Here is an 18,072-nt window from a genome sequence, read left to right on the forward strand (position 1 = left end):
TTTCACCTTTAAGCCAAGAACCATTCTGAATAACAGACAAAGATAGTATTGCCTCAACCCACACCTATAGAAGTTTCCTCCTACCGAGAAGCCAATACAAAGAGTTGAGTTTTAGCCCATTTCCCCTCTGTCCACATGTACCAGCCAAGTTTAAGGAGATAAGACTAGAGTATCAGCCCACCAATCAAATAAACTCCCTTTTCTTGATATTTTATAGGCTGTCTGTAAACCATAGTGACCCACAGGGACCACATAAGGAAGTTGCTCTTTCGGTGCTGGTATGAGCAGATGGTGACAGCGTTCCCCTTAGGGCACAGACATGGGGACTCAGTCACTGAGTGGTAATCTCCGTTTAGTTGGACCACTGAGGTTCCTCTTCACTGTGGAAGTGGGAGCTGGTTAGAACAGCTGCAGCAGCATAGGACTCAAATGGTCTATCAGAGTGGTGTGAGAGAGGGAGTCACGTGATAAAAACATGAACCGTACATTTTGTGACACTGTTGAGACTTTTATACCAAACAAGAAATAAAGCAGCAAAAATAATGAAATTATTTTAAGAAATTGTCTTACCCACCACTGAATTAGATATTGGGATATTAGATGGGGTGGGATCTGAGTTCCAGGAAAGAATTTTCTGTAGTATCTGGCTGGAGAATCTTGCCCATATGCTCAGGGTTTAGCTGATCGCCATATTTGGGGTTGGGAAGGAATTTTCCTCCAGGGCAGATTGGAAGAGGCCCTGGAGGTTTTTCGCCTTCCTCTGCAGCATGGGGCACGGGTCACTTGCTGGAGGATTCTCTGCTTCTTGAAGTCTTTAAACCATGATTTGAGGACTTCAATAGCTGAGACATAGGTGAGAGGTTTTGCGCAGGAGTGGTGGGTGAAATTCTGTGGTCTGCGTTGTGTAGGAGGTCAGACTAGATCATCATAATGGTCCCTTCTGACCTAAATATCTATGAATTAATAGTATCTTGAGATCTATTCATCAGATTACTATTGCAAATATTGTATTTCAATCAGAATGAACTATTTCAAAGTACTAGCCATGGATCAGTGTTCAGCAAAAGAAAACTTGAGTCCCTTCTTATGTGCTACCAACATGCTTAAATTTACTACATTTGCAGTCTTGCCTACTAATTGCCTACTAATTAAAATGAGCCCTTCCCTGGCACATGACATATCATGTATTCAAGATGAATTGCAGAAAGCAGAGCTGCATTCCTTCAATATACATACTCCATGTGGGGATGCAAAGACCCACCCATCTAGGTCTCAGGGAAACAAAATTGACTTCCACATCACAGCTATACATTAAACAGCAGCCTCCTGAGGTTGAATGTATCTTGGAGGCTAAAATCCCTCTGCTGGCCTTTGGGAAGAGAGACCCTTCCTCGGACTAGGTGGATTGCATTTTATAGGATGATACTTTCGTTGAACTTGAGAATGGCAATATTCATTCTCTATTGGGCTTTGCAAGGCTCATCTTTTTGCCGCAGACACTTTAAAAATGAGTGTGGACAGAGAGATTTGTTCAAGGGGGAGAGGGATTGGCAGTGTGGTAATTCAGTAGCTGCACTTTTATTTTTAATTTATCACAAGCATTTAGTGCATAGGACAGGGTGCCCTTTTAGCACTTCTAAAGATCAAAATAAATAAACTTCGCTTTTACCTTTATTTGTGGTTACTGACACATCCACAAGTTTTAAAATTGTAGTGTAACTAAGTACCCTTTGAAATGGATGTTTTTATTTTGAAAGGTTAAGACAAAGTAGTGAAAGAATTGTTAGCGTCTAAAAGGCCCATCAACACTGTTTTCATAGGTTGGACCATCTCCAGATGTGCAACAAGATGAGTTTAGAGCTAGCTTTCATGTTCATTTCTGGCACATACTAAGATGGCTTCATCTTAGAAGAGTGTAGATAAAACTGTCCTTCCCTCTTGTTAAGTTTTTAGCATTCTCTCTTGTAACTTATTTGAAATACCGCATTTAATAAGTGCGTACTTAAATAAGGGGAAACTAATATCCATCCCCACCTAATCATTACTGCACTAGGTTGATCTGGAAGAAATTCCAGGATAGATAACATCTGAAATGGTGGACATGGATGAGTACCTGGGTGTATGTTGTAGTTTGTAGTAGTAAAGACATTTGAAAAAAAATGGCTACTTCTGGTGTTCTATGAACCAAGCTTATTGTTTTCATTAAGCGGTGAATGGCTGTTGTCTCAAACGCTCTTTAAGTAGGATACATCTTAAATGGATCTCCAAAAAAAGCCTATTTTCAAAATCATGACCATTTGAAATTAATGAGTAATTGCTATGTAAGCCATCATATATGTAGCGATGCAGAAAGAGGCTATCCAAGGGTCAGTAGACTTAATTTCATTGCTTAGGTCCTGCATTTATTGTCACTGAGCTAGCGTAGATCCTCATTTTCCTAGTGGTGTAGCTCTTTCCTTGGCTAAAATCAGTCACTTGTGTCATCCACTTCTGAACCCAAGAAGAGGGGAGAGTTTGATTGCCGTTACAGTTTATGAAGAAGCTGGAACTTGTTACTGAATGAAAGCCAGCCTTACTGCCTGTATGGCAGATTTCACAATGTAAAGTATAATGTTTGTAATTGTCGTTTCATTCCTGTAATTAAAGTGCAAATTAGTCTTGAGGCAATATACCAAACTGCTGTATCTTATTTGGTCTGTTGATTATTTCCCCATATAAAATTATTGTATTAAAATGTGGGCATTCCTTATGCTTCCTAATGTTGAAGTGTTTATAACTAATTTAGAAATTACTTTTATGGATTTATCCATTCACTCCTTCAAGGATCACTCATTCAATAGTTTCCCAGGCAACTTTAGCCTGCAGAAAAGAATAGGTGTCCCAGATATCTGGAAATAGACAGACATAATATGAAGCAGGTCAGTGGCAACAAGAGTCCTTAGGTTGTTCAGTTACATCTGTGAAAAGTTACCATGTCTTAATAGTGTCACAAATGTGTTTCTGGGGTTGCTTTTAAAAAAAAAAAAAAAAACCTTTTGAGGCAGGTGTGTTGTCAGTGTGACTGTTCCCATTAAAATGAGGGAAAATACATAACCCCAAAGTAATATGTGTGCAAAGTGGTTAATTTGGAATGTTGGTCTTTACTTTTCAGATGGAAAAAGAAATACTACATCACAAATTTGCATATTCTCCTTTAATATATGGCATTAAATATGAATAGTCAAATCTTGAAGTGCTCTTGCTGATTAAAAGGCAGCCAACAGTATATTCTGAAATAAGTGTAATCTTCAGGTTTTTATTGGGAGCTTCAGCTAGTGTTAAAGTAATTCCCTTTCCTAGCCATCAACAAAGAAAAAAGAATATAAAGTAACTGTTCTACCAGAAATGAGGGTGTAAATCCAAACATGATTGAAAAATTCCCCAAAGGAGAGCAAGCTCCTGTGATGTCAAACTATTTCTCTGCATTTTGGGTCTCATATAGAACCCAGTGAAATCAATGGGACTGTAGGAACTGAATTCAAGGACAGCCCCAGAAAATAATTGGAAAGGGCAAAATCCCTGTGGTTGTCATTGGGGCTGGTCCCCAAAAAAAAAAAAAAAGTGGGGTGGAGGTAGACTGCACAAGTATCATTTTTCTGTATTTTTAGTTCAGCCATCTCCTGGGTTGGTTTGAAAAAATGAGGGGAAAGGTGGATGAAGTGCCCACCCTCCCGCCAAAATCTGAAATTTGATCAAAATTTCTAAATTTACACAACTTCATGTAAATGGGACGGTGTGTGTAAATGGGGTGGAGGGTTGTGGGAGGCTTCTGATTGCCAATGATTTAATCCAAACAAAACACTAGCAGACGTGTGTATATTTTACTGTTAGCTTACCATAGTTCCTTTAGTATGTAACCAAAGTAATTATTTTCCTTAGAGGCTATACACTGTGATACTGTGGGGATTTTTTTATATTTATTTTCTCTGCTTAGTGTGCTACTTACATCTCTGCTTTCTTTTGCCTCAGAAAACTCTTGTTTGACAATCCTTTGGAAGCCTTACCTAAGTGTGCACCTCATCCACCTGCTGTTGTTCAGGTTTTAAGTGTCAGTAGCCAAGTAGCCACAGTGTCTAAAGTGGCATCTACTTACACTAGGTAGTGTTCCTTGTGTCACATGTTCTGTTTCAAGTATATCAGAAATTGCTGGAATCATGATTTTAAAAAAAAATTCTTACATACTTTGCTTTTATCGTTAAATGAGGCTGTTTGTAAGCTGTCAAAGTTAAACCTTGAAAAAAGCTACTGTCATGAAGAAGCAGTTTGTGGCTGGTCCTATTTTTCTTGCTGCATTTTTTGTTCATCTAGAAGATAATACAGTAGAAGAGTCCCTGTGCTGTGCTGCCTTTTACCAGTAGCATCTTGTCACAGATAAAAACCCCTGTTAGAAATAGATAGCAACTATTGTTTATTTTTTATTAAATAAAGAATTCCAGTTGCAGTGCTTCTGTATATCTGGTCTCATAATAACTACTTCTTGTTAAATTAATGTCAAATAGGAAAATAACTCAATCTGCAGAGTTGAGTGCTCCAGGTCCAGCAAGCTTAATGACAAATGAAACTGGTGCAGAAAGTTCTCTATCTGATAAGCACACAGTAGCTACACAGACCTCTGAGCCACCCTTGCTCACAATTGCATCAATGGAGCCACCTTGTACAGTCCAAGATGTGGAATCCATTCCTTCGGTGCTTCCTGTTCCTGTCAGGTACACAAATCTTGGCCATGTTAAAATTGGAATGAAAATAATATGAAATAATGTGGTTTCATCTCCATTTTAGGGCGTGATGCTATAAAATGTGCATTGCCATATTATCCACTAACTTGGAGTTACTGGAGCAAAATACAGCAAAATGCTGTTTTGGATTGTGTGGTGAAGTGCCGTAAAGGAATCAGTCCTTACGAAAATGATATGTTGACCTAGTGGTGAAATGCTTTTCTCCTGAAAAATGAAGTGAAGGGGAAAATTGGAGGAAGTTGATTTTTTTTTTTTTTTTTTTTTTTTTAAATAGCAGTGGTTCAGTTCAATTGTCAAATAGACAAATTTGCAACAAGGCAACTTTGTAAGGCTTACTGCTATTAGTCAGGATCAGTAACCCTATACTAGACTTTGTTTTCTGGAAGGCAAGTGTTTTATTTTCTCAGATTCGTTTGGATTTCGTGATCCTTGCTATTGTTCCCTAAAATATGCTAGATGTGTGTATAATATTCTTTTGCCTCTCGATACTTTTTTGGGCAGGCATGATACGTTTGTGGCTTTTTTTGAAACAAGTCCTTTTGTTAAAATCTCAAGCTCTCGGTCTAGATCATCTTTAAGTCACATGAGGTCAGACTTATGGTGGGCACTCAGCAGACTGTTAGGTGAACGCATGACAATATCTCGATTTAAATCAAAGCTGCAGCGCAAAATGCGGTTGTCATTCAAGTGTTTGGTTTCCTGATTTCTGAAGCAGACTGAAAAATGGAAAAACAAGTGTGTGGAAAGTTTTGAAGTTGTAGTTTTCCAGGGTTCTAAATAGACCTTTTAACATTTTTATTTTTTTCAAAATATTTTTCAATATATTTATCTTTGGGTTTTGTTTTTCTTTGTCTCTCCCCCTTTTCTTTTTATTCTCCTCCCTCCAGGGGACAGTGATTGTAGCGGTGGCGGGGGGGGAGAGGGGGAGAAAAAGTGGAGAAAAAGGTACGGAGGGAGGCAAATAGAAGGAAAACCTGAAAATATTCAGTTTTTTTGGAAAAGTCAGTTTTTGTGATGTGCTCTCGTTACTTGTTTGTACCTTAATGTCTCTTTTTTTAATGCTATTTTTGGTGTAATATTATGCTGATTCTGATTTTCAGGAGATCAGCAGAATAACTTTCAAATTCATTTTGATGCTCTCATGAAGAACTAGACAGAGAATCCAAGACCCTGATCCTACAACAAGCTCTGTGTGAGTGGATCCCTTCGCCCACACTGAGTTAGTTGTAGGATAAGGGCCCAAGGTGGTGAATTGTTGTACTGAGTTAGATTTTTTTTTACTGAAAGCTGAACTGATCACTTAAGAGTCTTGTTCATGAGAAAAATCAGTTTTTCCATATTGGGTTTAAGGGCCCAATGAAGTCAACAGAGAAGTCTTTCCACCAACTTTTGTAGAAGTGGCACCTTAATGATGGCACAGTTTTCAGTGATTACTTCAAGTTGCTTCTGCTGTTTCTTGGTTGAGATCTCTTTCCTTTCTCTCTGTTTCCTCCCTTTTTCGATGACAGCTTCAACACTAGAAAAGCACTGCCTGAAAATCCATTGGAAGATCTGCCAAAGTTTTCTCCCATCCCTGTTCCTTCTCCTGCCCGGCAGAGCTCAAAAGTTATGAGCAGCGCTGCGGCTGCCGTGTCTGCTGCCGTCGCTGTACGGGCCAGGTAGAAATCAGCTGTAAAACGGGAAAAAATGTTGTCAATCCGTTTCAAAAAGCTCGTGCTCATAGAGGAGTTAACTGGGAGAGATGTAAAGTCAGAAGCGTTAACTTCCACGTTCGCAGTACGCGTATGGGGTTAGAATAGAGCCAAGGCTCCTGTGTTTTACTCCCAGCTCTGCTACTGGCTGAGTCTGGGGCAATAACTTAAACTTTTCTGGGTCTCGTGATGCCCATTTTCTATCTGGATAAATTAATACCACCTTGCCTTGCATGGTGGTTAAGGATTAATTGATATTTTTTTAACAGATTTTAGATCCTTAGATGTCATAGGCTATACTGCTACATTTTATGGCTATCTAAACAGTTATTATGTTTTCCATTATTAAATGATTTTGCAGATACTGAAGCGGTTTCTCAAGGCAAGGAGTGATCACTTTCCAGTTATAATTCTTGTCACACTCTTATGGAAACTGTTGGGAAGCTCAGCTCTCACATGTTATTTTAGTAGTTCCTGTCAGTTTTCAAGTTTATGTGGATAGCTAGTGTATTTACCAGGTCTTTCTAAATGCTTGCTAGACTCTCCGATCCTAATGTCTACCGTTCGCTCTTGGATGCCCTTCTCATCACCCCTATCACTAAACCACCGGCTCTACAAAGTGTCAGGCCCTCAAGGAAATCAGCGAGTGCTTTGGAGTTGCAAAAGAAAGAGAGGTATTGTATGAGAATGATGCTCTTTTGACACTGTAGGCTAATAAGACACGAGTTTCTGTATTGGTGTGGTTTCTGTTGACTTCATCTTCTAAGTGATCTGTCTGATGTGCTCTCCTGCATGATATCACCGGTCCAGTATACTACTGAATCCACTTTGCAGAACTAATCTGCACTTTGGTGGTCCTAACATAGTTGATGTCCCATTAATTGAGCAAAAATTTCTTCCCTACAGTTGTGTGATTTTGAAGTACACAGTATTGTTTGTAATGCACAGTCTGTTTTAAGGAGGCATGACCACTCCAGGTAATTTATTGGAGAAGAAACAAAATACGTTTACTTGGGACTTCTAGTATGAGTGAGATATTTGCAACAGTTTCATGAGCAAGAAAGCCACATGTTAAGCTATTGGAACAAAGAACTTCCATTTCTCAAAGGTTGACTTTTCATATATAAAAACAAAGAACTGGCATGTGGTACAGCAAATAAATATTTGTAAACATAATTGCCATTTATACCCTTTGTTCAAGTGCTGGTGAGGTTAGATGTACCAGGACCTTTTGTTCTCAGTTCCCAACTGCAACTATGTTAGAATCAGCTTCCTTGGAAGCTACTGTTATCTAATGGACTTCATCCACAAAGCCAGAAATCTGTATTGGTGTTTTTATATGGCAATGATTCGTTAGTTGTGTTCAGCAAATACCTAACAGGGGAACTTCCAGATGGATAAGACTTCACTTACCAGCACAGTTTCTCTTGGATATAGAGCTTGAAGGAGACAGAGTCCAATTTTTTGGTGCAGTTGAGCTCCACTTGCTGCAAAAACTGGGGGGTGAGGCAAAGGTGCATTTTTTCTCCCCTCTTCTAGGGCTGCTGGCATCACTTGGGATCTCAGCAAAAGTTAAATCAGCCTCAGTTTTTGGGGAAGTTGCCAAATAAATTGTAGGCATGAGAGGAAAAATATCCTGAATCCATTTATTTTTGAAGATTCATATTTTGCCGCATCGACTTTTAAACAGAAAAGAAGAAAATTATTTTTGTTAGGGCAGGCTTCATGTTAGGTTCATATAGTCAATTGTTAAGAACCAGCTCTCTTTTTTCCTTTGTGACATCCTGTAGAGGTTAGTCTTGCATGGGCAGTAAAAGGAAAAGCCCTTTAGAAGTTTTGAAAGATTTTATACTACTATTGGCACATCTGAATGCATTGGGTGAAGTTCTGAAATCAATAATATTGCCATTGACTTTAGTAGAACTGGGATTTCATCCATGTCTTTATTCCCTGCATCAGTAATGGAGTTCGCAAAAAGAAAAGGAGGACTTGTGGCACTTTAGAGACTAACAAATTTATTTGAGCATAAGCTTTCGTGAGCTACAGCTCACTTCATCGGATGCATTCAGTGGAAAATACAGTGGGGAGATTTATATACACAGAGAACATGAAACAATGGGTGTTACCATACACACTGAAGGGAGAGTGATCACTTAAAATGAGCTATTATCAGCAGGAGAGCGGCGGGGGAAGGGGCGGCAGAGGGCGGAAACCTTTTGTAGTGATAATCAAGGTGGGCCATTTCCAGCAGTTGACAAGAATGTCTGAGGAGCGGTGGGGGTGGGAAATAAACATGGGGAAATAGTTCAATCTCTTTGGTCACTCGATTACAGACCTAAAAGTTGCAATTCTTCAACAAAAAAACTTCAAAAACAGACTCCAACGAGAGACTGCTGAATTGGAATTAATTTGCAAACTGGATACAATTAACTTAGGCTTGAATAGAGACTGGGAGTGGATGGGTCATTACACAAATTGAAACTATTTCCCCATGTTTATTCCCCACCCCCACACCGTTCCTCAGATGTTCTTGTCAACTGCTGGAAATGGCCCACCTTGATTATCACTACAAAAGGTTCCCCCCCACAGCTCTACAGATGGAGGAGGAGGAGAGGTTTTTGAATGTTGTGCTACTGACTCACTCAAACACCATGAGAGGGAAGTGAAATTGGGAGTTAGCACTTGTACAGGGAGGGAGAATGAGGGGTAAACCTGGGGGCACATTAGTCATTCTTAGTTGCTTAAGAATTTTTCAAAATTTTTTTGCACTGAAAAACACCACTCGATCAAAACCTGAACTGTTTGTGGGGAACGGTCAGTTTCAACAAATTTCAAAATAGTCCAAACATCCCGTTTTGACATTTTCCAAGTGAAAAGTTTTGGTTTTTCAGTTCAGAATGATTCCTTGTTTTGAAATTTTACTTAATTTATACTAAAATAATTTTTAAAAAGAAAAGTTGAAATTGAAACAGTGTTTTATAATTAGTTAAATAAAACATTTTGATTGACCCAAATTGAATTATTATTTTTTTTTGGTTTGTTGGTTTATGAAAACTTGAGATTTCAACTTTGTTCCAGTTGAGGATGGGAAAGTTTTTTGTTTTTGTTTTTTTAATTTTAAAATTTTTTATTTAATCTCAAAAATTCTTGCAGGATGGGAAAACCATTCCTTGGCCAGCCCTAGTCACTTCAGCTATTGGCCTTCCCCAAAAACTCTTCAAATTAATACCCAGAGAGCAGGAAACCCTAAATAAAACACTTTAAATAGTATCAACAGACTTTGTTTTTAAAGACTGTTTTTTCAGGCATTGAATTATTTTTAATTAGATAGTTTTTAAAAGAAATTCAAACCTGATCATGCCCCTTTAAGGATGTTTCAGTCTCTGGGCTAGCTCAATTCTGAGCTCTGCAGGCAGGTATTGGTGTGGGGTCCTGGATGGTGGTATGACATTTGTGTATTTGTATTCTATTTAGTTGATTTAAATCAACAAAGCCGTTTACTAATTTCACAGATTGGACATGAACCAAAATTTGGGAAATGTAAAATGATCATCTGTCTGAGAATATTATATTTAAACTGCTACCTTGAGGGTTAGCTCAGAACAATGAAAGAGAAATTAGACCATAAATTACCCCCCCCAAAAAGGGGGGGATAGGAGGGACGTGTAACACTTCAGGACAAGACCGGACTTCTCCCTCATATCCTATAATCCCAGTGCAAATATGGATAAAAGGACTGCTTACCAATAGATGGAGCCAAGGAAACAAAACTTTGTGTCATCATTTGATAATACAAGAGAGTCGCCTAGCTGAGTTCAAACCAAATTAGTGTAAATATGCAAACATCTTCCATTTAAGATAAGCGCATATTATGATAAAAATGGTAAATTATGACAGAGGACAACAGCCCTTATTTCAAGGAAATAAATCAGCAGAAATGAGAAATTAGCAATTAGAATGCGTATGCAATACTTGCAATGTACATTGTCTTGAAATAATACATGCATAGGATGTAGCGCTGAAGATGGTTATTTTAAGCAGCAGTCCACATGATTGCACAACTTAATGGCTAGTAATCAGCTGTAATAGGAATTGTGCATCCTTAGCCAAAGAGAAGAAGGCACTAAATTATACAGTAGGAAAACCTTTCTAAAAATGGGACTGTTGCAACTTAGAACATAATGTGGATAATGGAGCATGGACAGCTTTGTTGTTTTCTTTTTCTTAGACCCAGGTTAGATAAATCCATTTTGTGAAACATCAGATATATTGTGGCAAATGCAGCTCATTTATTTGAGTTGCTGGTTGTGGCTACAGCAAACTCAGGGTTCTGGAAGGTAGTATTCCTTTGGGATCACACCATTTTGTTCTTTTTATTTCTCTTCTCACCATCCCCCAAAGAGTCTTAATGTTAAGCTTTTCCATATTGTGCACCTATCACAGGTTAGATGGGCCTAGCTCTCCTTTGGAACTCATTAATACTACTGCTCCACCACCCTGAGGTGGTTTAAGGGAGCCATTTGCTTTCTCCCCAACTACTACCACCTTACCTCCCTGGAGTTGGAGTGTGCTGTTGCTATAGCACTAATCTCTGAAGTGACATTGATTTACAGTGCAGGCATTCTGTTGGCGCGTGGGACAGCACTAAATGTATGTTTTTCCTTGATGTACCAGAATTCTTTCCTAGGTATCTTCCTGCAGGGCTCAGGGTCTAACTGATCACTATATTTGGGGTTGGGAAGGAATTTTCTCCCGGGTCAGACTGGCAAAGATCCTGGGGGGTTTTCATCTTTCTCCGCAGCATGGGTCACTTGCAGGTTTAAACTAGTATAAATGGTGAGTTCTCTGTAGATTGAAGTCTTCACACCATGATTTGAGGACTTCAGTAACTCAGACATAGGTTAGGAGTCTTATAACAGGTGTGGGTGGGCGGGCGAGGTTCTGTGGCCTGCAATGTGCAGGAAATCAGACTAGATGATCACAATGGTCCCGCCTGAGTCTATGTAGAATCATACAAATGTAGGTCTGAAAGGGACCTTGAGAAGTGATCAAGTCCAGTCCCTTGTGCTGTTGCAGGACCAAGAAAACCTAGACCATCCCTGACAGGACTTTGTGCAACCTGTTTTTAAAAACCTCTAGTGATGGGGATTCTGCATCCACTTTTGGAAGCCTATTCCGTAGCTTAACTACCCTTCTAGTCAGGTTTTTCCTAATATCTAACCTAAATCTCGCTTGCTGCAGATTAAGCCCATTGTATCTTGTCCTGCCTTCACTATACATTGAGAATAACTGATCAACGTCCCCTTTATAACAGCCCTTCACATATTTGAAGACTGTTATCAGTAAGGCTAAGATTTCAGTAAGGCTAGGGTGCATGGCCCCAGCTGCAGCCCCCACCGAGCCCGGGACGCCGTGGGGCTAGGGTCCATAGCCCCGGCTGCAGCCCCTGCCAAGCCCTGGACACCACACGACTCGGGTGCATGGCCCTGACTGCAGCCCCTGACAGAACTAAGCCATGGGGCTAGGGAGCATGTGTCCCTGGCTGCAGCCCCTGGCAGAACTAAGCCACGGGGCCAGGGCACGCGTGTCCGACTGCAGCCCTCAACAGAAGCTGCGGGGTTGGGGCTGCAGGGTCCTGGTTCCAGCCAGCCTGTTTCAGGGCAGGGGCACACAGTCCCTCCTGTGCCTCCTGAAGCCCTAGAAGTCACAGAGGACCAGTAAAGTCACGGAATCCGTGACTGCCATGACCTCCATGACTAAATGGTCACCTTAGTTATCAGATCCCCCCTCAGTCTACTTTTGTCAAGATTAAACATGCCCAGTATTTTTGGCCTTTCCTCATATAAAAGGTTTAGAAAACCTGACCTCATTGTTGTTGCTCTCCTCTGTACTCTCTCAAATTTGTCCACATCTTTCTTAAAGTGTGGTGCCCAGAATTGAGCCCAGTGCTCTAGAGCAGAGTGGGACAGTTACTTTCCGTGCCTTGCATACAACATTTCTATTAATACACCCCAGAATGATATTCATCTTCTTTGCAACTGCTTCACGTTGGTGACTCATATTCAATTTGTGATCCACTATAATCCCTGGATCCTTTTCAGCAGTGCTCCCACCTAACCAGTTATTCCCCAATTTGTAGTTGTGCATTTGATTTTCCCTTTCCAATTGAAGTAGTTTGCGCTTGTCTGTTGAATTTCATCTTGTTGTATTCAGAACAATTCTCAAATTTTGTCAAGGTCCTGTCCTCCAAAATGCTTGCAAGCCCTCCCTCTCAGCTTGGTGTCATCTCCATATTTTATAAGCATGTTCTCTGCTTCATTATCCGAGTCATTAATGAATATATTGAATAGTACCAGACTCAGGACTGACCTCTGCAGGACCCTGCTCAATACACCCTCCCAGTTTTATAGTAAACCATTAATAACTATTCTCTGAGTATGGTCTTTCAACCAATTGTGCACACACCTTACAGTAATTTCATCCATACCATATTTTCCTAGTTGAGTTATGAGAATGTTATGTGGGACTGGGTCAAAAGCCTTTCTTAAAATCAAGGTATCACCTCTACTGCTTTTTCCCCCTTCACCAACCCCCCGTCTCCTCCCCAGTAACCCTTCAAAGAAGTCCGGTTGGTTTGGCATGGTTTGTTCTAACAAATCCGTCGTGGCTATTCTATATAAGCACCTGGAGGATAATTGGATTATACACTGATTGTTTAATAATTAGTTCCAGTGTCTTTCCAGGTATCAAAGTTAGGCTGACTCATCTATAATTCTTCATATCCTCTTTGTTCCTCTTTTTAAAGATAGGTATCATGTTTGCCCTTCTCTAGGCTTCTGGAACCTCACCAGGAGTTCTGAAACATAATTGCTAATGGTTCTGAGATTGCTTCAGCTAGTTCCTGTGGTACTCAAACGTGAATTTCATCAGGCCCTGCCAACTTAAATACATCAAATTTACTTAAATATTCTTTAATCTATTCTTTGCCTCTTTTGGCTTGCATTCCTTCACCCTGGTTGTTAATATTACTTGTGTTGAGTATCTGGTCACAATTAATCTTTTTAGTGAAGACTGAAGCAAAATAGGCATTAAACACCTCAGTCTTTTTGATGAAGTCAGTTATTGGCTCTCTTTCCCCACCTGCACTTGGCTTCATCTTTTTCTTGCTCCTGATGTATTTAAATAATATCTTCTTACTGCCTTTTATGTCCCTTGTTAGATGTAAATCATTTTGTGCCTTAGCCTTTCTGGTTTTGTTCCTACATGCTTGTACCATGCTTTTGGACTCCTCCTTAGCAAACTGGCCATGTTTCTACTTTTTTGTAGGATTTCTTTTTGACTTTCAGGTCATTAAAGAACTCCTGATGGAGCCTTATTGGTCTCTTACCGTTATTCCTGTGTTTCCTTCGATTCAGAGTAGTTGGCAGTTGGACCTTTAATATTGTCTCCTTGAGAAAATGCCATCTCTCCTGAACTACTTTTCTTAGATTTTCTTCCCAGGGGACCTTACCTATCAGTTCCGTTCTCTGAGTTTGTTAGGTTCACAACCAGTACCTCCCTGTTGGTCAGTATCAAGTCTAAAATTGCAGTCCCTCTGATTACATCCTTCACTTTCTGGATTAAAAATTTGTCCCCAATACATTGCAAAAATTTCTTGGAAATTTTGTGCTTTAGAATCATAAAATATTAGGGTTGGAAGAGACCTCAGGAGGTCATCTCGTCCAATCCCCTGCTCAAAGCAGGACCAACACCAACTAAACCATCCCAGCCAGGGCTTTGTCAAGCTGGACCTTAAAAACCTCAAAGGATAGAGATTCCACCACCTGCCTAGGTAACCCATTCCAGTGCTTCACCACCCTCCTAGTGAAATAGTGTTTCCTAATATCCAACCTAGACTTCTCCACTGCAACTTGAGACCATTGCTTCTTGTTCTGTCATCTGCCACCACTGACAACAGCCGAGCTCCATCCTCTTTGGAACCCCCCTTCAGGTAGTTGAAGGCTGCTATCAAATCCCACCCCCCCATTCTCTTCTGCAGACTAAATAACCCCAGTTCCCTCAGCCCCCTAATTATTTTTGTTGCCCTCAACTGGAGACACTCTAATTTGTCCACATCCCTTTTGTAGTGGGGGGACCAAAACCGGACACAATACTCCAGATGTGGCCTCACCAGTGCCGAATAGAGGGGAATAATCACTTCCCTCAATCTGCTGGCAATGCTCCTACTAATACAGCCCAGTATGCCGTTGGCCTTCATGGCAACAAGGGCACACTGCTGACTCATATCCAGTTTCTCGTCCACTGTAATCCCCAGGTCTTTTTCTGCAGAACTGCTGCTTAGCCAATCGGTCCCCAGCCTGTAGCGGTCCATGGGATTCTTCCTAAGTGCAGAACCTCATCAGATTTATTTTGGTACAATCCTCCAATTCGTCTGGGTCACTCTGGACCCTATCCCTACCCTCCAGCATATCTACCTCTCCCCCCCGTTTAGAGTCCTCTGCAAACTTGTTGAGGGTGCAATTAATCCCATCATCCAGATCATTAATAAAGATATTGTACAAAACCGGCCCCAGGACCAATCCCTGGGGCACTCCACTTGATAGCAGCTGCCAACTAAACATCAACTTGTTGATCACTACCCGTTGAGCCAGTTTTCTATCCACCTTATAGTCCATTCATCCAATCCAATCTATACTTTTTTAACTTGCTGGCAAGAATACTGTGGGAGACTGTGTCAAAAGCTTTGCTAAGGTCAAGATCTATCACATCCACCGCTTTCCCCATATCCACAGAGCCAGTTATCTCATCATAGAAGGCAATCAGATTGGTCAGGCATGACTTGCCCATGTTGACTGTTCTGATCACCTTCCTCTCCTCCAAGTGCTTCAGAATGGATTCCTTGAGGACCTGCTCCATGATTTTGCCAGGGGCTGAAGTGAGGCTGACTGGTCTGTAGTTCCCTGGATTCTCTTTCTTCCCTTTTTAAAATATGGGCACTATATTTGCCTTTTTCCAATCGTCCGGGACCGCCCCCGATCACCACGAATTTTCAAAGATAGTGGCCAGTGGCTCTGCAATCACATCAGCCAACTCCCTCAGCACCCTTGGATGCATTAGATCTGGACCCGTGGACTTGTGCATGTCCAGCTTTTTTAAATAGTCTTTAACCTCTTCTTTTACCACTGAGCGCTGCTCACCTCCTCCCCATACTGTGTTGCCCAGTGCAGCGGTCTGGGAGCTGACCTTGTCTGCGAAGGCCGAGGCAAACAAAGCATTGCGGACTTCAGCTTTTTCCACATCCTCTGTCACTATGTTGCCTCCCCCATTCAGTAGGGGTTTTGCCCTATTACTTTTCCAATAGATGTCTTGGTAGTTAGTCGCCCCTTACTCTCAGGTCTCATGTTTTGGATATGTCGTCTTTGTTCTAGAAGTGCCCTTATGGCAACTACTCTTGCTGAATGGCAACATTTTAGAGGGAGCATAACAGGAACATGATGCAGCACTATCTGTACCTTTCTGCTTCACGTACGCGGTACGTTACAGCCTGCAGAATTAGTGAAAAGGAACGTGTCATGTCCTCATAGGTTTAAAACTGGTGCGTACTCTGAGGCTTCTGTTTGTTGATTTTCGAGTGCTGCTGATGTTGGGATTATATATGCTCCTTAACAGAACTTGATGTGAAAAACAGCATGAATAACTATTTCTTTTTTAATCCTGGATGTTTTTTCCTTTACAAATCACTGGGACATTGTTACTTTTAGCAACATATAAATATTTATATTCTTAATGTGAAATGTAAACACCTTTTTATAAAGATGAATGGGTTGAGGGGGGGGGAATTGGGAATTGGTTACAATTTCTCTTGACTTTTATCTCCATATTTTTGGCACCAGGTACTTTGCAGAACCATTCTGCAGGCAAATTACAATTATCTACGAACATTATGTAATGGTTTTTGCTTTTTTGCAAACCTTATGCGGATTGTAATAATGTATAGATTTTCGTCATCACCTCATGCTTGGTTTCTTGAGAAGCCACAGCATGGCAAGTCATTTCAGATCACATAGCTAGTCAGGATGGTCCCCAAAAATTTAAACCAGAATTTTAGCTGATTAAACTTGTTGCATATTTTTTACTTTAAAGTTGCAATGGTGTCCTTATATAGAAGATTATCAGATTTCCTGGGGGGGAAAGAGGTTGGGCCTGGCGGAAGAGGACAACAAAGCTTACTTTGGTTAAAAAATTCAAGGAGGTGACTAGCTATCCAAATTAGAGATCCATCCTGAGCTAAAACAGCCATGTTGATAAAGCAAGAAGGGGATAGAAAATGAAGTTAAGACATATGGAAGTGGTGGGAGTGAATTCTGTCCAGCAGTTAAAAATGTACTAAATTAACTCATTCCCTTATATATTTGATGTCTCTCTAGGTTAGGGTGTAATGGACATTTCCAGGTATTCTGGAACATGGACTTAATCCTCCACTTCCCCATCACTCGCCAAAGAAAAACAGTCTGAACTCAATGATGCAGCCTATCGATACAATTAACTACATGTGTTTTTTCTGGAGACGTGCAATGAACAGCAAATGCAGGTTTCCCATCTTCTGTCTTGTAGGCCATCTGCTAGCTTTGACACAATTTGTAATAGGTGTTCTGTCAGAGAAAACAGTAGGACGACATTTGGACAGCTAAGGACGAGTTGGGATACTTGCATTTAATCGAGAGTGCTGAATCAATTGAAGTAAAAGTGTCTTCTTTACTGTTGCATATATTTTCAGTTAATACGTGTTTCCCGTGATACTGCACATGATCTATTGATCTAGTAGGTGCACAGTTGCAACAAGTGATGGAGAGTCAGGATTCTTGGGGATAGTCTCAACTATCCCAATTTCTTGCTGTGTGGCTTTGGGTGAGTCACTACAATGATCTGTGGTTCAGTTTATAAAAAGGTAAAATAATGCTTCCCCACATTGACATGGCAAATTTACGATGAAAATGTCAGATTAAAGGTCCTTTTTCTTTCTCTCCTTCTTTAGTGTAAGATGAGCATTCCTGTCAGTACAAATCTTCAGTAAAATTGTATGAGCAGTTTATTCAAACATCTTTTTGTATGCAGCACAGTCTTGTTCTGCTTGAGATTCATATTTAACTATTATGTGGTAAGATTTAATACAAGTGAAGATTTATGTTTTTATTAAACCATTCAGGTTTAGAAGTAATGAAACTGAATCAAGGCTATCCTATTCCATTTGGATTTGTGAGGCTCCAGGAAGGATGAGGTGCCTCATTTTTTTTCATGTTTTTATAATTCCTTCCCCCCCTTCCCCCATAAGGGATTTGGTATTCTTCAGGGAAATTAACTACACAGGTTGCCGGAGCATATGGAGAAGACATTTGCAGACTGATGCTTAAACTTTCCGTAACCCCTTCTTTATACAAATTTGCTCAAGACTGCTGGGAGCCGTTTCTGGAAAGACACTGCTTCTAGGCGAGGAGATGGAGTTTAAACACACTTCATACAGAATGATGCGAGTAAAATATGCTACTCTGAAGGTGAAGTTTAGTGTGGTGGTCTTTTCAATGAAGATGGTGGTGATGGCTATTCAC

At 40.4% G+C, this 18,072-nt stretch overlaps 1 protein-coding gene across 19 annotated transcripts in view; it reads left to right on the forward strand.

The window, feature by feature from the left end:
* PDLIM5 (PDZ and LIM domain 5) overlaps positions 1-18,072 on the forward strand; it is a 183,172-nt gene that overhangs the window by 119,263 nt on the left and 45,837 nt on the right. For 14 of the 19 annotated variants that reach the window (XM_048847041.2, XM_048847038.2, XM_048847044.2 and 11 more), the window contains 4 exons: positions 4,009-4,137; positions 4,539-4,745; positions 6,284-6,433; positions 7,006-7,140. The exons of 3 other annotated variants lie outside the window; for them this stretch is intronic. In XM_048847041.2, the coding sequence (XP_048702998.2) occupies positions 4,009-4,137; positions 4,539-4,745; positions 6,284-6,433; positions 7,006-7,140 (621 nt within the window). The remainder of the gene's footprint in view (positions 1-4,008; positions 4,138-4,538; positions 4,746-6,283; positions 6,434-7,005; positions 7,141-18,072) is intronic. 2 more of the 19 variants (XM_048847045.2, XM_075127531.1) reach the window with 2 other exon arrangements.

This window comes from Caretta caretta, chromosome 4, assembly GCF_965140235.1.
Source record: "Caretta caretta isolate rCarCar2 chromosome 4, rCarCar1.hap1, whole genome shotgun sequence".
Taxonomy (NCBI): Eukaryota; Metazoa; Chordata; order Testudines; family Cheloniidae; genus Caretta; species Caretta caretta.